This window comes from Pan paniscus, chromosome 1 (genome assembly GCF_029289425.2).
Source record: "Pan paniscus chromosome 1, NHGRI_mPanPan1-v2.0_pri, whole genome shotgun sequence".
NCBI classification, from domain to species: Eukaryota; Metazoa; Chordata; class Mammalia; order Primates; family Hominidae; genus Pan; species Pan paniscus.
The window spans coordinates 221,740,300-221,760,793 of record NC_073249.2 but is presented as its reverse complement, the minus strand read 5'-3'; the positions used below and the strand labels follow the sequence as shown (position 1 = coordinate 221,760,793).

Sequence of the window (20,494 nt, the reverse complement as noted above, 5' to 3'; positions counted from 1 at the left end):
TCAAGTGCCCCGAGTCACTGGGCCCCAAAGCAAAGGACTCTTCCCAGTGGAGTCTAGACAAGTCTTTATAAAAGAACCAAAAGCTCAATAAATACGTAACTTTACAGAACCCAGCCCAAACCAGGGGTGGCCTCTGGGACTGGGAAGGTGGGGGCAGGGCAGGAGTGAATCCCACTGGAGGCCAGTGAGGGTAGAAGTGGGATGGGCAGCCTAGGAGCCCAGCCCTGAAGACTCGAGCTGAGCTGGTAACTTCGGGGAGTAGGTGACGAGGGGCTGCCTGGGCAGGTGGGGTGGTACTGTGGCCTGGGCCTCCTCCACTCCATCCAGTCCGGCAAAGCGCAAATTGGGCCCGGGCGTAGGCAGGGATCCTGCCCAGCATCCGGCTCATGCATACAGGAGGCAGTAGCTGAAGCAGGTGCCGGCACGCCCCAGGAGGCAGGCTGTCTGCTGTCTCTTGGTCAATGGCACTCTTGGGGGCCTCCCTCTGCTCAAACCTCCCTACAGGGTGGGGAGGGGACAGAGTCCTTCTTTGGCTGACGCCATTCAGAGTGGCTCTGGTCACCCTCTCTTCCCCACGGCACTCCTCAGGCCCCTTCACTGCTGCCCACCACAGCCCCCTGCACCCAGACACTGGGCAGGGTTCAGGCTCCCTCCGCCATGACCCTCCCCAAATGCGATGCTCCCAGGCATGAGTGGGCCCCCATGCCAGTGCCCTGAGCCACCTGCCCTACCCCAGTCCAGGCCACTCACGAGGCAGTGAGCGTGGAGTTAAGCAGCAGGGTGGTCCTGATTCGGTAGAGCTGGGCCAGGGTCAGCTTCCTGTGCTGGGCAGAGACCCCTGGTGGGGGCTCAGGCTGGACCCTGGGAGAGGCCCCCGAGGGCAGGTCTCCACACCTCTTCCTGTGGGAGCCTGCAGGTTCCCCGGCCAGGCAGCTGACTAGCCCAGGACCACTGCCAGGGCTAGGGGCCCCTCGGCAATCCCAGCTGGGTCCAGCTTCCTGAGGGGAGCCCTGAGTCCTAATACCTGGGGCTGGAACAGCCAGGCAGAGCTCTGACAGGCTGCGGCTGGGGGCAGAGGGTGTCCCATGGGTGCCAGCCCCTGCCAGCAGCTGGAGGAGGCTGGCCTCAGACTTAGACTTGAGCAGGTGGGGCGGGCAGGTCAACAGCTGGACAGGGGTGCGGCGGCGGAGACGGGGCGAGGGTGGAGGGGAAGGAACTCGTGGGGACTCTGGGGCCCGAGGCACTAGCTCTGCCATTGGGCCTGGGGCCACAAAGTCTTGTAAGGAGGTTGGGGAGAGGGTGCCGTAGGCAGAGTCCATGGAGCAGGAGCGGCCGTCCACCGGACCCAGGGGCAGCAGCTCACTGGTGGGCGTGGCAGATGAGGCAGTGGTGCTGAGAGAGGTCTCATCAGACTGGGAGCTGAAAGGACCGCTGTCGAACTCGGGGGAGGACAGCGTGTCCCCAGGCTCTACCACAACCATGGCCAGCGTCTCCGTGGAGCCATCTGAGGCACTGTGGGGCCAGGAGCAGAGTCAGCCCAGGCCATGAAACCTAGATGGCCTGAGGCAGCCCCAGGCTGGGCAATGCACAGTGGTTTATACCCTCTGCCCTCCTGGGGCTGGAGGCTCAGAGATGGCAGCATGTGGCAGGTGTGGCAGATCTTCCAGCTCCAGTGCCCACAACAGACCTCAGTAGTGAGCCCAGCACTCTTCCCTGCCAAGGCTGGATCTGCCCTAAGGATCCTCAGCACAACACCCCAGGCAGCTACCATGAATGGATCAGGGCTGGCAGCACATGGAAAGGTGTCTGCCCTCCCCACCCGGACTCTGGGGGAGACAGAGCCCTGCTCCCACAGTGTTCATGACAAGAGGCCATTGGGAGGAAGGGAGCGTGGCTGGGCCTTCAGGAGTCCTGGGCTAGAGTACTTGTCCTGGTTTGACCTGCTGGGTGGTCATGAGCAGACGTACCAGTGCTGAGAGTCGGGGCTGCTGCTGCTTTTCCGCATGATGGTAGGGGAGCTGGCAGCTGAAGTGCCACTGTCCTCGCCTTCCTCCTCCTCCTCCTCCTCCTCTTCCTCCTCCTGCTCATCCTCCTCCTCTTCCAGGCTCTGCAGGGGCTGCTGACTGCCTGGGGGCTCCTGTGCACGCAGCTGTTGCAGCTGGTTCTGCAGGCAAGGTTGGGGTACATGGGACAGAATGGGTTGTGACCAGCATCTCCCTAATCTGCCTTGCCCACCCACTCACTACTCTGCACTCACCTGGGCATTGTAAATGGTGTCCACCCAGCCACGGCACAAGGCCTGGCCGCTGGCCTGGAACGTGTAGGCCCCTACAGCACTGTGAAACTCATTCAGGTAGATAAGGAGGAAGGACCCTGGTTAGGGAAGGCCCAAGTCAGTGTCAGCAGAGACGATGGCCCCCACCCATCACAGCCCCTGACCAGGAACAGGGGACCAGGGCTCCTTACCAGGGTCCCGTAGCTCCCGGCACACAATCTTGTCCACGAGCAGGGGTGGCCTGATGACCCTGGTCCTCTCTGCCTTCTTCACTGCTTTGGTCACCAACAGCAGATCCGTGAAGAGGAAGCAGTACACATCCATCTGCAGTGGCAGGAGGGGGGGTGGCCAGAGAGGCCAGCAGGGTCAGGGCCGGGGACTGTGGCACCAGCCTCCCCTGGGAGCACTCGGTTTTTGTCAAACACTCCTCCCACCATGAACCTTCAAGTAAAATTAAAATGAAGAGGAAGATGATTCTCTTTCACTGAGATGTACGTTGATGACTTATCTCAATACAAGTTTACATTAAAAAGAAGACTGGTGACTTTGAAGTCACCGTGTGCAAGCTCTCAGCCTGCCCCATGCCTGAAGGGGCCATGGCACGGTAGCAAGGCTCTGGGGTTCCTGGCCCACTTGTGGAATATGGCTGCCCTCCCACCAGGAACCCATGTGGCACCAACAAATGGGCACAACTGGTGCCTTCAAGGGCTAGGACCCTACTGCTGGATTTGTGAATGGCAGGCAGAGAACTGTCATTCACTATGACAAGGTCACTGGTTCTTGAGTAACCACCCAAGGGACTGCAGAGCTGAGAACCAGTGACTGGGGCCCAGGAGGTCCCTAGGAAGGGCAGGGCACAGGGGTGGGGTGGCCCTGGAATCACCTTGCTGTCCTTCCCCTCCTTCATCCTCAGGCTCCCCTCCAGCAGCAGCTGCCGCGTCTCCTCCGGGGAGGCGCCAGGGATGGGCGCTGTCAAGTCCAGGTGCAGAAATTCCTTCAGGAGCTGGGGACGGATGGCGTGAGCGTAGGGGAGGCCAGAGACTGACTCCCATCTCAGCTAGGCATCCTCAGTGAGATGCCCAGCACAACCCCTGCCTGCCAGCTGGGCCTTCCTCTCTCCCAGCCGGCAACCCCCGCAGACACACACGCCCACCTTGTCCACTTCGTCGCTGCTGCTTTCCACCACCTCGTAGGCGTCGATGCGGCTCACCACGGCCGCCAGCCGCTGCCGCTCCTGCCGCTGCCGCATGCACGCGTTCACGTGGTGGATGAAGCGCTCCACGGAGCCGATCTAGGGGCAGGCGAGGGAGCTTCAGGTCCAGGGTCATGACGGACCAGAGAGCCGCGCAGGGGGGACGGCTCCCGCTGGCCATCAGGGTTACCATGGCGACGACGGCCTCCTTGGCGCGCGGCTCCTCGGTCTTCCTCAGCACCGACTTGAGCAGCAGCGGGTACTTGGTGAGCCGCTGGTGGGGTTTGGCCAGCATGTCGCTCAGCTTCAGCCTCTGGCACTGTGGGTGCTTCTCCGCCCACTGCGGTGGGGGAGTGGGGGCGGGGCTCAGGGCAGGCCCCGCCCCACCCGGCCCAGTCCAGGGTCCCGTCCTGCGCCCCCGCCCACAGCACGCGCGCCCTCACCGTGATGTAGGCCCGGAAGAGGTCGTTGTCGCGCAGCAGGCCGCGCATGTACTCCATGCAGCCCTCCTCCTCCATGCAGTAGCGGATGTAGGGCTTGAAGAGCGAGCCGAACTGGCCCGGGGCAGAACAACCACGGCGCCGGTTACCGCGCGCTCCCTGCGGGCCGGCCCGCGCCAGGCGCTGCGCAAGCGCTTCCTTACTGCACTTGGGCGACCACCCCAAGGGGGCAGCAAGCTTATGATCCCTGTTTCCTGATGAGGAAACTGAGCCTCAGCCAAAGTGACCACCCGTGGCCAGGGATCAGGGGTAGATGGTCAGGTGGAGGCTCAAACCCGGGCGACCGCCTCGTAATTCCTCACCCTTGGCCACAAGCGGTCAAGTGCGGTTACGGGCCTGGGGGAGGTTGGGGATGCTGGGCAGACCGGATCGGGCCGTGGAGGCTTTTCGGCGCCCCAGCCCTGCCTCAGTGCCCCCGCCTGCGCCCGGCCCCGCCCGTACCATCTTGAAGCCTTTGAGGAAGTCCCCGGGCTGCAGCAGCGCTCGCGTGCGCCGCGCCTTCTCCAGCACCGGCGCCATCACGCTAGCCCACAGCCTGCGGTGCAGCTGCGCGATCTCCGGGATGTTGCTGAACAGGCGCTCCGCCTCCACCTGGGCGCGGCGGGAGGTGCGGTTGGCCACGCCCCTCCGCCAGGTTAGCCCCGCCCCAGGTCCAGGTCCCGCCCTCCTTCCTGGTACCTCACCCGCCGCCGCCCCCGAATCCCAGCGCACCTCACACAGCAGCCCTGACTCTTGCAGGTTCAGGAGGCAGCACAGGAACAGCTGTGGGATCAGGGGATGGTGTGACTGGGGTCGGGAGGCTGTCTCAGCCCTAGGGCCCCACCCAGCCTCAGGCTCCCCTGCCACTCCTTCCCCTTCCCCGTTCCAGGAGGCCCCACAGCAGCCACGGATAAGAAGGCTGTACCCTTTGGCCTTCGCACCTGGGTAGTCCAGACCCTGAGGAAAGACCCAGTCCTCATAGCCCTCCCGAGGTCACATTGCCCTGGTCCCTCCTGGAGGGAAGCTCGGGGGAGACTGGCTTTGAAGCCATGCCTGGAATTCCCTTCTCCACCTCTGCCCTGGCTTAGCCTCCAGATTTCACCTCTGAGGGTGCTTCCTCCCTCCAGGAAGCTCCAAGCCCAGGGTAGGTGCTCCCCTCCCTGAGCCAAAATCCCTACACTGCCAGCTCACTCTGTCCCATCCAGGGCGTGGCCTGCTGGGCACCCAGCACACAGCAAGTGTTGGGAAACAGCCACTGAACGAAAGTGAAAGAATGAGGCCTCACCTGTGCTAATTCAGCTGAACCTGACAAACCTGCCCGAAGCCCCCTCCCAGGTTCCTCTAGGAGGCACCTCCTCCCTGGGCGCAGCCGTTGTCTGACTTTCCTGTCCCCACCTCATTGCCAGGCACCTGCTCCTTCTGCAAAGGCTCAGCCTCATCTGAGGGCTGTCAGAAAGAGGGGGGCAGGGTGGCCACGGGGACCAGAGCAGCCCCTACTCACGTTGATGATCACCCGCAGTTTCCTGATGTAGGAGGCCTCCGTGTGCAGCAGCTCCCACACCGCCTCCTGCTGGTGGCACTGCCTCCGGGTCAGCTTCTAGAGGGAGGGCAGGATGGGTCATTCACGAGGCCTGGAGCACCTTAGGGTGGCCGGGGAGGATAAGCAACCTGCATGCAACTCTCTCATTTTCCCAATGGGGACATGGAGGTCCCAAGAGGAGCAGGGTCACCCTTGACACCACATGAGTAATCACAGTTAAGACACCCAAGATCTGGGCCCTCCTCTGCCATTAAAACAGCCAAGCGGCACACCATTTTCATCTAGCCTCAGTGTCTCCAAAGTGGGCTAATGGTAACGGTGGCCTCTTTGGGGCGTCCCATGGAACATCTGATCACTGGGTCCTCCCGAGGGCTGTCCTCCTTTCGGGACAAGGAGGGAGCAGCACTGTGGCCCACACTCACCTCATGCCCATCAATGAGCTCCCGCCAGCTGTCCTCCAGCCTCAGGCAGGCATTGTCCTCAGCCTCGTCTTCATCGTACTCCTCCTCCCAGGAGTCATGGTCGAAGCGCAGCCCCCGGGGCAGCCTGGGCAGCCCGAAGAGGCTGTAGGTGTGCAGCTTGCCCTCCAGCTGCTCCATCTTGTCTACCTCCTGGAAAGATACCCTGGTCAGGGTCAGGGGTCACGGCCAGCCAGCTGCCTGACCCTGGGCAGATGGGGCCACATACCCGGCCAAAGGCGCTGGTGCTGGGGCCGGAGCTGAAAAAGCCGCTGAAGCGACTGGCCGCCCGGTTCTTCCAGCTGTCGCCGCTATTGGTGCTGCCACTGCTGCCGCTGGGCAGAGAGCAGCTGGAGGGCATGGGGGGCTCCTGCCCGGGGATGCTCGCCTCCCCCAGGAACTCCGACATGTTCTTGCGGCGGCGGCCAGGGGCCTGGCCAGGGAAGGGTGGTCAGGGCCGGGACCCTCTGCCAGCCCCCATGGCCCCACCCCAGGGCGGGTTTCCAGGGCCTCAGGCCAGCCTGGGATGGAGGAGGGTCTCTGCATCTCTACCCTGAGGTGTCCCCTCTCCTGGGACCCAGACATATCTGGAGACTGGAAGGTCCAGACTATCATATACGCCCAGACTATCATCCCCCAGTCCCCCAGCTTCAAGCATGAAGCACAGAGTTACACACTGAGATGCACTCTGGAACACAGCTCTGGGTGGTCTGTAGCCCCAGGTACAAGTGCTCTCACGCACACATGCACACACAGGTTCCCTGACCCCTGGCACTAGAAGAGTCTCAGATACAAGCCCTCACCTTGGGCTATGGCTAGATCCAGAGAGAGAGGGTCCCCTACTCTCCCAGCCAACCCCATTTTCCAGAAGGGGCAATTAAAACCCCAAGAGGGGGCAGTGAGAGACCAGGGTGACTGCCTCTGAGGAGGGGCTGTGGGCCCAGCCTGGGCCCCTTCCCACCCCCTCCCCTGACACACCCCCTCCTCCTCACCAAGATGTCCAGGCTCTCCCGGCGGCTCTGGGGGTCCACACGCTCCAGGGCGGGGGGCCCGGTCCCAGCTGGCCGCAGAATCGGCAAACTCAGGGACTTGGAGTCCTTCACGCCCTGCTCCACCTTGCCCTCATCTCCAGGCTTGGCTGGGGCCGCATGTGGGGGCCACGAGAGATCCTCAGTACCCAGGTCTGGTGGAGGAGGGGGTCCCCGGTCCTCTCTCCCCGGAGGATCCACACCAAGGCCTGCCTGCCCTCCCCCGACAGCCCCGCCCTGCCAGCACCCTCCCCTCCCCCAGCAGCACCCAGCAGAGACACCTGTATGGTAATGAGGCTGCTCAGGCCCACGACCAATGGGAACCTGAGGCTGGGAAGGGCGCCCATCTCCAGGAGGCTCCGCCAGTCCCAGCGGCCCCATTTGGCCCAGGCTGCTTCTCACCTTTGACACGAAGGTAGTGTCCCCCGAACCTGTAGGCCTCGAAGGTGAGGGACAGGGGTGTGTTGGACTGGTCCAGGTAGATGTCCACTTTGCCCAGCGCAATGCCCTTCCTTTCAAATACAGGCAGCAGCACCTCCCTGCCCCCAGGACAGGAGGCATGTGTGTTAGAACCAGGCGGCCAGTCGCTTCAGCTTGGGCCCCGCCCCCATGAGCCCCCGCCCCACCCACAGCCCCAGCTGCCCCCACCTTCCCAACGGAAAAGGGAAGCCCGCATGGGATCACACGCAGGTCCACAGACACCTGCCCGCAGAGGTGCTCACACAGGCGCATCTGCATACCACGGCAGACCTGTCACACGCCTGCCCACACCCAGGCCTGGCTCTTGCATACATGATTAAAACGCACAAGTACACAGACCCCGCCGCACTCCCTCACACTGGCGTGCACACCAGCACGGGTCTGCCCACGCAGGGATGCGCTCGCTCACGGGCCACCACACAGACACACACGTCACACCTGCAGAGACCCGGAGCCTGCGACATGGGGCCACCCCTACTCCCAGTCCCACTTCCACCCTGAGCCCCATCAAGCCCTACCCCAGTGACTTCTTCTTCATGGCTGGGACGATCTCTGTCTCAATGTCCACATTCAGGTCAAATTTCAGAGTGAAGCATTCCTTGCTTGGGTCCTGAGAGGATGGTGGGGGTGGGGGCTGTGAGCTTCTCCTTCCCGCCCTCCTCCCCACCCTCCTTCCCACCCTCCTTCCCAACCCTCCTCCCCACCCTCCCCACCCTCCGATCTCGGATGGGAACCCCAGCAAGAAAGGGAACCCCAGCGATCTCCCAGGCCTCTGCACCCTGGGATGCAGACCTCCCCACCCCCAACCCGGAGGAAGGCCCAGGCTCGGGGAAGGGCGCAGGCTGTCGGGAGCCCGCATCTGCCGGCTCTGGGGGGCTCCTCACATCCGTGTGTCTCCTCCTTGCTTTCTTCTTGGAGAGTTTCAGGCCTGTGCTCTTCCGGTCCCTGCAGGGAAGCGAGGAGGGCAGAGGTTGGAGGTGTGGGTGGCCCTCGCCAGCGTGGGCGGCGAGTGGGCCTGTAGCCTCCCCGCCCTTGGCTCACCCCAGGTGACAGGTAACCCGCGTGGATTCAACCCGGCCGGGCCCGCATGGGGCTGTGCGCCCTCTGGTGGCCAACACGGGAGTCACACCGAACGGTACCTGGTCTGGTGTGGGCTAGGATCCCAAGCACCCTGGAGGCTGGCCCAGGCTGGGTGGCTTCTTCCCGGAGTCAGGACAGCCACAGGCGTGGGAAGAGGTCTGCCCATCAGCCTTACTCGAGGAAGGCGCCAGAGCATCTGGTCCTGAATGTCTGATCTGAGACCCAGCCGTGGGGCCCTCCAGGTATCTCTCTGCCCACTCATCCCTCACCTACCCTTTGCCATCCACAGAGCTCTCCTCCTCCTCCTCCTCCAAGTCCACTGCGGGGCTGGTGCGCGGCGGGCATGACCGGGTGGACACGTTCCGGGCCAGGACAGAGCCTTGGGAGAAAGCAGGAGAGGGTTGTGCCTCCCCCGCCCCTCCTTAGCCTGCAGCATGGCTGCCTCCAGAGGGACCACAGCCTGTTACCCTGGAACCCCCAGATTAAAGGTAGCAAGGGCCCTTCAGTTCTGTGAGGAGAGGGGCTCAGTCATTGTTTTTTGTTTTTGTTTTGAGACAGGGTCTCACTCTGTCACCCAGGCTGGAGTGCAGTGGCATGATCTCGGCTCACTGCAACCTCCACCTCCTGGGTTCAAGCAATTCTCATGCTTCAGCCTCTTGAGTAGCTGGGATTGCAGGCGTGCGCCACCACACCCGGCTCATTTTTTTGTATTTTTAGTAGTGACAGGGTTTCGACATGTTGGCCAGGCTGTTCTCAAACTCCTGACCTCAAGTGATCCACCCACCTCAGCCTCCCAAAGTGCTGGGATTACAGGTGTGAGCCACCTTGCCTGGCCTCAGTCATTGCTGTCTATCCCCACAGACCCAAAAGGACACAAAGGCCCTGGGATGACACCCATGGTGAAGCTCCACCCAAAAAACAAACTCACCTGTGGCCTCAGTTTACCCTTCTATAAAATAAGGATAAGGAAGCCCTGCCTCTGAGGTTGTTACAGGAAGGGACCAAAGTCCATGGCTCTTTCTTCCAGGCCTCCCCTCCCCCATGCTGTGACCACACCTGAATTCCCAAGGGGCCCTGGCAGTGGGAGAGAGTCTTTAGTTTGTTTATTGTTTTTTAAGACAGGGCCTTGCTCTGTCGCTCAGGCTGGAGTGCAGTGGCACGATCAGGGCTCACTGGAGCCTCCATTGTCCGGGTTCAAGCGATCCTTCCACCTCAGCCTCCAAGCAGCTGGGACCACAAGTGTGTGCCACCACACCTGGCTAATTTTTGTATTTTTTGTATTCCAGACATGAGCCACCGTGCCCAACCAGAAGAATCCTTTTGTTCCTCTGATCAGCTGGGAAAGGACTCAGGGGTTGGCATTTCTCACCAGGCCTGGATGCCTGCGAGCCACTCCTCCATAGGCAGTTGATGGTGGGCCTGAGCTGGGTCCCTGCTCAGCAAGAGGAATTTCTTATTTCCTGCTACAAGTGCCTCCTGACCTGGCCACCCCCACTCCACACTGCCTCTGCTAGGCCCACAGCCTGGCTTGCAGGACTTGTCCAGAAGTCCCCTGCCCTGAGGATAGGCAGAACTAGAAAGAAAGGGGCCTTCTCTGTGTGGGCCACAGGCCAGGGGCAAAAGCAGCTGGGGGAGGTGAGAACCAGTGAGAGCACAGCACCAGATAGAGAAAGGCCTGCCTCTGGAAGGGGCACGCTCATGGACTTTCTCTCTTGCTAAAAAACATTTGGAACAAAAGGAACCGTAACATACTCGGGTTTCATTATTTACAGTCGACTTGTCCTTATGACGCCCTAGCACGTTTCCGACAGTTACTGAAACACTGACACACGAGCTCTGGGGGCCGGGCTGCGGCTCCCGCCTGTGCTCACCTTGTGGGGGAAGGTCGAAGCGGACATGCCCATCATAATGCATGGTGCTGTGGAACTTGCTGTCACAGGCCTCGCAGAGGTTGAGGGGCCCCCGGCGGTGCAGCTGCTGGCAGTCGGCGTGGTGACATACCTGGGGTGGGGACAGAAGCCTTCAGGAGGCCCACGAGATCCGCCACATCCCTCGACCCCGGCCCAGCGCTGCAGGGACTTAGAATGAACTGCCCTGCTCCAACCTGGGCCAGCTCTCCCTAATGGATCCATCCCTCCATCCAGGGTGAGGAGACGCCCCCCAGCAGTCCCCCCTCTCCCACATCATCAAGTTTCCCCTCTGCTGGATCACTTCCCCCACTGCCACACCAACACGTGGTTATTTCTCCATCTTTTTCTTTTTTTTCTTTTTCTGAGACAGAGTCTCATTCTGTCACCCAGACTGGAGTGCAATGGCTTGATCTCGGCTCACTGCAACCTCCGCTTCCTGGTTTCACGCAATTCTCCTGCCTCAGCCTCCCCAGTAGCTGGGATTACAGGCGCACACCACCATGCCCAGCTAATTTTTTTTTTTGTATTTTTAGTAGAGACAGGGTTTCACTATGTTGGCCAGACTGGTCTCGAATTCCTGACTCGTGAACAGCCCGCCTGAGCCTCCCAAAGTGCTGGGATTACAGGCGTGAGCCACCACGCCCGGCTTCTCCATCTTTTTTTTTTCTTTCTTTCTTTGAGACGGGGAGTGCAGTGGCACAATCATGGCTCACTGCAGCCTTGACCTCCCAGACTCACGTGATCCTCTAGCCTCAGCCTCCCGAATAGCTTGGACTAGAAGCACACACCACCATAGGCGAGTTTTTGTATTTTTTGGAGAGACGGGGTTTCACCATGTTGCCCAGGCTGGTCTCAAACTCCTGGCCTCAAGTGATCCGCCCACCTTGGTCTCCCAAAATGCTGGCATTACAGGCATGAGCTGCCACGCCCAGCCTTATTTCTCCATTTTACAGAGGCCTCACCTCACCCTCCAGCTACGGCTGACTTTCTTTCTTTCCCTTCACAGCTAAACTCTGTAAACAGGTATCAGTATTCACGACTTCCTAGTTCTCTCCTCCCACTCTCTTTATTTTTCCCAAGTTTTGTTTTAAAATATTTCTTTTCTTTTTATTTTTTTAAATTTTTCTGAGAAGGGGTCTCGCTCTGTTGCCCAGGCTGGAGTGCAATGGCATGATCTCAGCTCACTGCAACCTCCGCCTCCCAGGTTCAAGTGATTCTCCTGCCTCAGCCTCCCAAGTAGCTGAGATTACAGCCACAATCCACCACGCCCGACTAATTTTTGTATTTTTAGTAGAGACGGAGTTTCACCATGTTGGCCAGGTTGGTATTGAACTCCTGGTCTCAGGTGATCCGCCTGCCTCGGCCTCCCAAAGTGCTGGGATTATAGGCGTGAGCCACTGCGCCCAGACTTGTTTTAAAATATTTCAAACCTACCAAAAATTATAAGAATAGCACATGACATCCACATGCCCTCTGGACTCCCCAAGTTGACATCTACCACATCTGCTTTCTCTCCCATTCTCTTCTCAGCACCCCCCTCCCCTGGGGCAGAACTCATGGTGCTGCCTAAGAAAAAAGACAGTTTTCCTACAAAACCCCATAGAATTGTCGCACTTGGGAAACTGAACCTTGATACATAGTCTATATTGACATTTTCCCAAGTGTCTAAATAACGTTCTTACAGATATACTTCCTCATATAGGAACTAATCAAGGTTCACACATGGCATTTGGTTATGTCTGTTTATCCCTTTTTTTTTTTTTTTTTTTTTTTTTTTTTGAGACAGAGTCTCATTCTGTCGCCCAGGCTGGAGTGCAGTGGCGCAATCTCAACTCACTGCAAGCTCCGCCTCCTCGGTTCACACCATTCTCCTGCCTCAGCCTCCTGAGTAGCTGGGACTACAGGCACCCGCCACCACGCCCGGCTAATTTTTTGTATTTTTGGTAGAGACGGGGTTTCACCGTGTTAGCCAGGATGGTCTCGATCTCCTGACCTCGTGATCCTCCCGCCCCGGCCTCCCAAAGTGCTGGGATTATAGGCATGAGCCACCGCGCCTGGCCCTGTTTATCCTTTAAGAATGAATTCTGGCCAGGTGAGGTAGCTTATGCCTGTAATCCCACCAATTTGGGAGGCCGAGGTGGGCAGATCGCTTGAGGTCAGGAGTTTAAGACCAGCCTGGCCAACATGGCAAAACACCGTCTCTACCAAAATTACAAAAAATTAGCCAGGCATGGTGGTGCGTGCCCGTAATCCCAGCTACTTGGGAGACTGAGGCAGGAGAATCACTTGAATCCGAAAGAAGGAGGTTGCAGTGAGCCGAGATTAGGCCACCATACTCCAGACTCCTTACTTGTTTTCTGTGGTTTTTTTTTGTTGTTTTTTTTTTTTTTGAGACGGAGTCTCGCTCTGTCACCCAGGCTGGAGTGCAGTGGTGCGATCTTGGCTCACTGCAAGCTCGCCCCCCGGGTTCCTGCCATTCTCCTGCCTCAGCCTCCAAAGTAGCTGGGACTACAGGCGCCCGCCACCATGCCTGGCTAATTTTTTGTATTTTTAGTAGAGATGGAATTTCACCGTGTTAGCCAGGATGGTCTCGATCTCCTGACCTCGTGATCCGCCCACCTCGGCCTCCCAAAGTGCTGGGATTACACGCGTGAGCCACCGTGCCCAGCCTTGTTTTTTGTGGTCTTTTATTACATTGACTTTTTTTTTTTCTTCAAGACAGGGTCTCGCTCTGTAGCCCAGGCTGGAGTAGTATGGCATGATCAGCTCACTGCAACCTCAACCTCCCGGACTCAAGTAATCCTCCTGCCTTAGCCTCCTTAGTAGCTGGGAATACTAGGTGCATGCCACTACGCCCAACTAACTTATTTATTTTTAGTAGCGACAGGTCTCACTATGTTGCCCAGGCTAGTCTTGAACTCCTGGGCTCAAGCAATCTGCCCGCCTTGATCTCCCAAAGAGCTGGGATTATAGGCATAAGCCACTGTGCCTGGCCGACCTTGATATTTTGGAAGTCTTCGAGCCAGCAGCCTCGCACAGAGCTCCTCAATGTGGATCTCCCTGGTGGTCCTCAGAAAGTTTCAAACTGAGCGTTCAGGCGGGGACACCACAGAGCTGTGTGTTCTTGCTATTTGCCTGTAATGCTGGATCCTCTGGGGACCTCTGTACCTTGTAGAGTCCCTTTTTCCCCTATAATTAATAAGTAATCTGTGGCATGGCACTTTGAGATGTCTTGTTCCCCAGTAATCTCACTCAATCAGTTGAGGTCAGGAGTTCAAGACCAGCCTGGCCAACATGACAAAACCCTATCTCTACTAAAAATATAAAAAAATTGCCAGGCATGGTGGCTCATGCCTGTAATCCTAGCACTTTGGGAGGCCGAGGCGGGTGGATTGCCTGAGCTCAGGAGTTTGATAGCAGCCTGGGCAACACGGTGAAACCCCGTCTCTACTAAAATACAAAAAATTAGCCAGCCAAGGCAGCGTGCGCCTGTAGTCCCAGCTACTCAGGAGGCTGAGGCAGGAGAATTGCTTGAACCGGGGGCAGAGGTTGCAGTGAGCCGAGATCACACCACTGCACTCCAGCCTGAGTGACAGAGCGAGACTTTGTCTCCAAAAAAAAAAAAATTAGCCAGGCATGGTGATGTGAGCTTGCGGTCCTAAGAGCTTTAGCATACATAGACGATTTTTACCTAAATCAATTATTTGATTCTTCTGATGGCTGCAAGGTGAGGGATTTCCTTTTTTTTTTGAGACAGGGTCTCACTCTGTCACCCAATCTGGAGTGCAGTGCCGCAATCTCGGCTCACTGCAACCTCTGCCTCCTGGGTTCAAGTGATTCTCCTGCCTCACCGTCCCAAGTAGCTGGGACTACAGGCATGTACCACCATACCCAGCTAATTTTTAGTAGAGATAGGATTTCGCCACGTTGCGCAGCCTGGTCTCGAACTCCTGGGCTCGACTGATCCGCCCGCCTCAGCCTCCCAAAGTGCTGGAATTAGTGCTGAGATTACAGGTGTGAGCCACCATATCGGCTTGGGGTCACTCTTGACATTCTCTGTTACGCCCCCATCTGGTCAGCCCGAAAATCCCGCTGGCTCCACCTTTAGTATCTGTGGCCTCAACCCAGCCACAGCTCATAAGCGTGCCACTGCCCAGCCACCTTTTAGCTAGATGACAACAATGGCCTCAAAACTGGCCTCACTGCTACCCCCATCTCCCACAATATGTTGTCCATGGGCAGCTAGAGTGGGCCCTGTTCAAAGAGGAGTCCCACTGTATCTACTCAAAACCCTCCAAGGGTTCCCATCTCACTCTGAATAAAAGCCAAAAGGGGCCAGGAGCAGTGGCTCATGCCTGTAATCCCAGCACTTTGGGAGGCCGAGGCGGGCGGGTCACCTGAGGTTGGGAGTTCGAGACCAGCCTGACCAACATGGAAGAAACCCTGTCTCTACTAAAAATACAAAATTAGCTGGGCATGGTGGCGCATGCCTGTAATCCCAGCTATACGGGAGGCTGAAGCAGGAGAATCGCTTGAATACGGGAGGCAGAGGTTGCAGTGAGCTGAGATTGTGCCATCGCACTCCAGCCTGGGGCAAAACTCCGTCTCAAAATAAATAAATAAATATATATATAAGTAAATAAAAAGGCCAGGCGTGATGGCTCATGCCTGTAATCCCCAGCACTTTGGGAGGCTGAGGCAGGCGGATCACAAGGTCAGGAGATCAAGACCATCCTGGCTAACACGGTGAAACCCCGTCTCTACTAAAAACACAAAAACTTAGCCGGGCATGGTGGCACACGCCTGTAGTCCCAGCTACTCAGGAGGCTGAGGCAGGAGAATTGCTTGAACTCAGGAGGCAGAGGTTGCAGTGAGCTGAGATTGCGCCACTGCACTCCAGCCTGGGCTACAGGGAAGACACTATCTTAAAAAAAAAAAAAAAGCCAAAAGGGTTAAGGTTAGGGTTTTCAGTCTTTTATGACATTGACTTTTTTTTTTTTTAGGGTTAAGGCCACCCCATTCAGGGACCTCCTGTCTTGCTCTTCCATCCTGGCTCACTCCCCTCACCCACTGGCCTCCTGGTCGTTCCAGGACACACTCCCTCAGGGCAGCTCCCATCTCTGAGCTGTGACATCTGCCAGTCCCTGGACTGAGATGCTTTTCCCCAGATATTGAAATGCATGGCTCCCTGCCTTCCCTCCCCTGCTGCTAGCTTCCCCCCAAGTCACCTTCTCATCCTCCTCATTCGCCCTCCACGCTCCTTTCCTGTCCTCAGCACTTTCCAGCACCTGACAGGTCACATATTCCACCCTGCTGCCTCCACACCTGGTCACATCCGCAAGGACAGAAACGTTACTCTGTCTGATTCAGCGCCTGACCTCCGGTCCCAGCTGCTCCATAAATCCTTGTTTAATTTATGAATTAAGGCAGGAGAGAGGCGCTGAAGAGTTTCTGGCTGGTGAAAGCCCGATAAGAGATTTCCGAGATAGGCGTGGTGAGGATAGCAGAGAAAGTGACAGGAGGGAGGAGGAGGCCGGGAAGAATCTGAGTGTGTTTTTAACGTGGTCGTCATGTGTCTGGAGCCACACTGGGGGCATTACATGTGTATCTCATCCCATAAGATAAGGGCTGTTATTGTCCCTGTTTCACACAAGAGGAAAGTAAAACTCAGAGAGGTGAAATGACTTGTCTAAGGTCACACAGCCAGTGGATCTAGGACTTGAAGCCACTGTGTGTGGGGCTCTGGATCCCAGATTATTATTTATTTATGTATGTATTTATTTATGTTTTTTGCGATAGAGTCTCGCTCTGTTGCCCAGGCTGGAGAGCAGTGGCACAATCTTGGCTCACTGCAACCTCCGCCTCCTGGGTTCAAACAATTCTCCTGTTTCAGCCTCCCAAGTAACTGGGACTACAAGCACACGCCACCACACCCAGCTAATTTTTGGATTTTGAGTAGAGACGGGGTTTCACCTTGTTGGTCAGGCTGGTCTTGAACACCTGCCCTCAGGTGATCCACCCATATCGGCCTCACCAAGTGCTGGGATTACAGGCGTGAGCCACGGCACCCAGACTGGATCCCAGATTTTAACCCACATTCACGCCCTCTCATGGGTGTCTTAGGAGGGAGAGGCTGGCCTCAGGTCAGCCGGGATTACGGGGACAGGAGGAAATCTATCTCAGTTTGATGCAAGCCCTGTTGGTTCTTGTGTCCCTCCACGTCTCCATCTGACAGGAAAGGGAACAGGGCACAGGACTGGCAGTCGGCAGGTGGCACTCCAAGCAGGCCCACGTGCTCAGGGAGGGGCTGATCTGCATGGAGCTGGGCCCCAGGCAGGTGGCTGGGGACAGGATGACCCAGATTCCTGAAGGCAGCCTTGAGCACCAGGTGCCCCCACTTCTACACCCTTCAGGAGTGATCTTCAACTGTGCTTGTGGGGCTTGAAGTGAGGGTGATGGGATTGATCCCTCAACCCCTGCAGCTCTTTCTGGTTTCTGTCTTAATCTATTGTAAAACAAAGTGCAAAAACTCCAGCCCGGGCCACACAGTGAGATCCTGCCTCTACAAAAAACAAACAAAATTAGCCGGGTGTGGTGGCGCTCTCTTGTAGTCCCAGCTACTTGGGAGGCTGAGGTGGGAAGATTGCTGGAGCCCAGGAGGTTGAGGCTGCAGTGAGCCATGATCACATTGCTGCACTCCAGCCTGGGTGACACAGTGAGACCCCGTCTCAGAAAAAAATTTTAAAACTACAGAGACCACTAAGCTGTCCTCAGCCAGGGCTCTACCCACACCCTCACCCTGAATCCACAGCGCACTGCTGAGAGAAACATCAGGCTTTGCAGCTTCAGGGAGCCCAAGCTTCAGGTGTCTCCTCATGAGAATGATCTGGGGAAGGGCCCTGCCCCACCTTGTCCCCTCTTCCTGGGAGCCCCCCGTCTGCGGGCTTCGCAGCCCTCTGGCCCTCTGTGCCCCCAGCCAGCCTGGCAGAGGCTCCCAGCTCCAATCCCTTCCGGGCCTCCTGAGATTTCCTAGTGCCAGCTGGGGCGGCAGACCTGCCCATGACCCAAGCCCTGGCCTCACCGCAGGTAGGGGGTGACAAGGAAGGAGCCGTGCTAGGTCGGAGGAGTTCTGGGAGGGTCTCTGGGACCCTTCCAGTCCAAGTCTGATTCTGTGCCACAATCTTGTTTTTAAATCAATCCAATATACAGACAGCAGATTTTATACCCTGATTCGCTCCTTACAGAAGAGTCAGTATTCAACAAATATGGACTGAGCCCTATGACGCACCCCACCCTGGATCCCTTGAAAGCCTCGAGATCAGTTTCCCTGCTGTGATGGTCTGGGTGGCCACTACCATCACCGAGGCTGCTCGACTCCTCAGGCTGCTGCCAGGGGCTGGTGCCCAGGCCCGGCTGACCTCATCTGCTTCCCTCCTCTCAGCAGTCCCCAGGCTCAGGGGCACTGGGGGCACAGTGAGGCTCAGCCCCAGGATCTGAACCAGGTGGTTTCCGACTTCGTCGAGCAGATCTGGTTGACGATGACGTTCTGGAAGCCCCCCGGGAGAACCATGAGCCCAACTGAGAAGCTGGGGTGGGCAGAGCCCCCTGGTGCAGTTTCTGCTCCCCGTCCTGCTTCACGTCCCACCCCCAAACCCCAGAGTCTCCCCAGCTCCCTCCAGAGGCAGGACTCCCCCAGCACTAGGGCGGAATGGCCCCTTCTTGAAGCCAGACTCCAGCCCCTTCTCTCAGACCCAACTGCCCCTCCCTCACCTGCCTGCCTGCCCACCATGTCCTGCCTCTGTACTGCAGGAGGGACACCAGGGTCCAGGGGGGAATGTTCCCAGGTCTCAACCCAAGGGAGGAGAGAGCCCACCCATGGGAACAGCCAGCTCCCACCCCCTCTAACGCCAGGTAGCCAAAATAACAGAGGGGGGCCCTTTGGGGAAAACACGCATGTGAGGATGGGGACAGAGAACCAGGCGTCCACCCTCACACAAGGGCTGGGGCCAGAGGCAGAAGGAGAAACAGAGGCCTCTGGGGTAGGAGGAGGCTGTGGGCAGGGCCAGGGCAGAGGAAGGAAAGGAGAGGGGCGGCCCAGCATAGGGCCCGGGACCCACAGGTGTGTCCGGAGCTGGCCCCAGACACAAAGCGCCAAGAATTGGCGGGGACATCTCAGCCGGCGGGGACACACCCCGGAGTCCGAGGTCCCCGTCACCAGGGTGCAGCTGCCCAGGTAGGGGGCTCGGCCGCCATGGGCCGCATCCTTCCCCTGGGGGCCGCGGGGCCCATAGTCACGGGCACCCCCTCCCTGGCCTCCCGCACAGGACTGGGCGGCTGCAGGCGAGAACTGGGCACCCAGCCCCGTTCCCGCCCCGTCCCGGCCCCGTACCTGGCTTTCACCGTCGCGGGCACGACCCCCGGCCCAGGAGGGCTCCGAGTCCCGGAGGGGCAGCCCCGGGCCCGGCCTGGAGGCTGCTAGGCGTCCGGAGACACCGGGTCCTGTCCCCATGGCGGCCGGAGGAAGCCGCGGTCTGCGCCGCCCGCCGGACAAAGCGCGGAGCCCCGCTTCCTGCCATTGTGCGGCCGCGCCCGCCCCCGCCGAGCGCGGGGACCCCGGGGAGGGCCGGGCCCGGAACAGCCCCCAGCCCCCCAGGAAGGCGGACACCTCCCTCCCGCCCGGGCCCTCGCCACCCAGCCCCGGGGATCCCCGCCTCCCCGCCCGGGAACCCCCACACCCCCGCCTCCGCCCGCCCGGGCGACCCACACACCCCCGCCTCCGCCCGGCCTGGGGTACCCCCGCCTCCCCGCCTCTGCCCAGACCCGGGGACTCCACACCCCTACCTCTGCCCGGCCGGGGGACCCCCACACCCCCGCCTCTGCCCAGTCCCCGGGACCCCCACCTTCCCACCTCTGCCTGGCCCGGGGTACCCCCACCTCTGCGCCTCTGCGCGGCCCCGGGCCCCTCTCTTCTCTGACTCCCTCCTCAACACCAATGCCGGGCTCAGAGGGCTCCTCAGAACTTACTCTTTCTCCTGGGGAGCTCCTTGAATGCTGGAGGCAGGGGGCGCTGGTGACACCCCCCCCCCACCTTGGAGACTGTGGAGCCCCTCCCCTGGGTGACTCGATCCCCGCCCAGCCCTGGGGGTGCCCACTCTGCTGTGGTCTCCACCTCACCCTCAGCGCCAACACGCACGGTCCCTCCCAGCCAGAAGGGTACCTTCTCTCCTCCCTTCCTCCTGGAGACCCCCACCCCCGCCTCGGAGCCTCAGCCCAGGGGACCCCTTCTTACTCCCAGCAAGGGAGCTCTTAGAATACAGGCACCAGAAGGGGGAGGCCAGGATGGGGCACACTCCCCTCAGGGTCCTTGGTCCGGCTCTCCATCTAGCCCCAGGGACACCCCTCTCTGCTCCAACACCAGCTTTGAGCCCCAGTCACACACCCACCCCAACCTCACAACCAGCTCTCATCTCAGCCCCTCCCATCAACCTGGAGACCCCTGCCTGAGAGCCTGAGCCCCAGGGACACCCCCTCACACCGACTGCTCACTGCCCAGGTACGGCAGAGGCCAAGAGCCAAAGGCCGGTGGCCTCTGGAAAGGGCCGTGGGCAGAAGGCGGGCTGCTCTGAGAGGCTATCCTTGGCAGCCCCCAGGAGCTGGGTGAGGTGGAGGCATCAGGAAACCCTGGCGACCCACATGGCACAGCAGCCCAGGTCCCTGCAGCTCTAGGCCAGGTCCTCACCGCCAGGGGGCACTCAGCAAAGCCTGAGAGGACGCAAACCCCCAGACTCTGGTGCTGGAGTCACCACTACACGGCTGTCAAAGCGCTTTTACACTGATTCCCAGGAAGGCAGGGCAGGCACCATTAGCCCCATTCACGGGGTGGGGGATAAAGTGACATAAAGAGACAAAAGTCTACAGGCAAGACTGAAACTCAGACTGTGGCTCTGGGATTCTGGAATGGCCTCCTTGGGACACTCCTCAGAACCCATGGGGGTGAGGTGGCCATGCTGTCTGTCATCAGCCCACCCACCCCTAATTGCTCCTCCTCCACC

At 59.1% G+C, this 20,494-nt stretch overlaps 1 protein-coding gene across 7 annotated transcripts in view; it reads right to left on the bottom strand.

Annotated features, from left to right (window-relative positions):
- Nucleotides 1–47: 47 nt before the first annotated feature.
- PLEKHG5 (pleckstrin homology and RhoGEF domain containing G5) overlaps nucleotides 48–20,494 on the bottom strand; it is a 53,143-nt gene continuing 32,696 nt past the window's right edge. For 4 of the 7 annotated variants that reach the window (XM_063601990.1, XM_034954304.3, XM_008975696.6 and 1 more), the window contains 20 exons: nucleotides 10,404–10,533; nucleotides 8,806–8,911; nucleotides 8,337–8,397; nucleotides 7,971–8,062; nucleotides 7,375–7,511; nucleotides 6,937–7,082; nucleotides 6,174–6,377; nucleotides 5,909–6,097; nucleotides 5,448–5,543; nucleotides 4,679–4,729; nucleotides 4,409–4,558; nucleotides 3,911–4,021; nucleotides 3,658–3,807; nucleotides 3,429–3,566; nucleotides 3,159–3,278; nucleotides 2,467–2,599; nucleotides 2,258–2,373; nucleotides 1,968–2,164; nucleotides 751–1,512; nucleotides 48–498 (listed from right to left, as the gene is read on the bottom strand). In XM_063601990.1, coding sequence (XP_063458060.1) covers nucleotides 489–498; nucleotides 751–1,512; nucleotides 1,968–2,164; nucleotides 2,258–2,373; nucleotides 2,467–2,599; nucleotides 3,159–3,278; nucleotides 3,429–3,566; nucleotides 3,658–3,807; nucleotides 3,911–4,021; nucleotides 4,409–4,558; nucleotides 4,679–4,729; nucleotides 5,448–5,543; nucleotides 5,909–6,097; nucleotides 6,174–6,377; nucleotides 6,937–7,082; nucleotides 7,375–7,511; nucleotides 7,971–8,062; nucleotides 8,337–8,397; nucleotides 8,806–8,911; nucleotides 10,404–10,533 — 3,099 coding nt within the window. In that variant the 3' untranslated portion in view covers nucleotides 48–488. Of the gene's footprint in view, nucleotides 499–746; nucleotides 1,513–1,967; nucleotides 2,165–2,257; nucleotides 2,374–2,466; nucleotides 2,600–3,158; nucleotides 3,279–3,428; nucleotides 3,567–3,657; nucleotides 3,808–3,910; nucleotides 4,022–4,408; nucleotides 4,559–4,678; nucleotides 4,730–5,447; nucleotides 5,544–5,908; nucleotides 6,098–6,173; nucleotides 6,378–6,936; nucleotides 7,083–7,374; nucleotides 7,512–7,970; nucleotides 8,063–8,336; nucleotides 8,398–8,805; nucleotides 8,912–10,403; nucleotides 10,534–18,831; nucleotides 18,983–20,494 lie in introns of those variants that run through there. The other 3 variants (XM_008975694.4, XM_008975695.4, XM_063601991.1) reach the window with 3 other exon arrangements.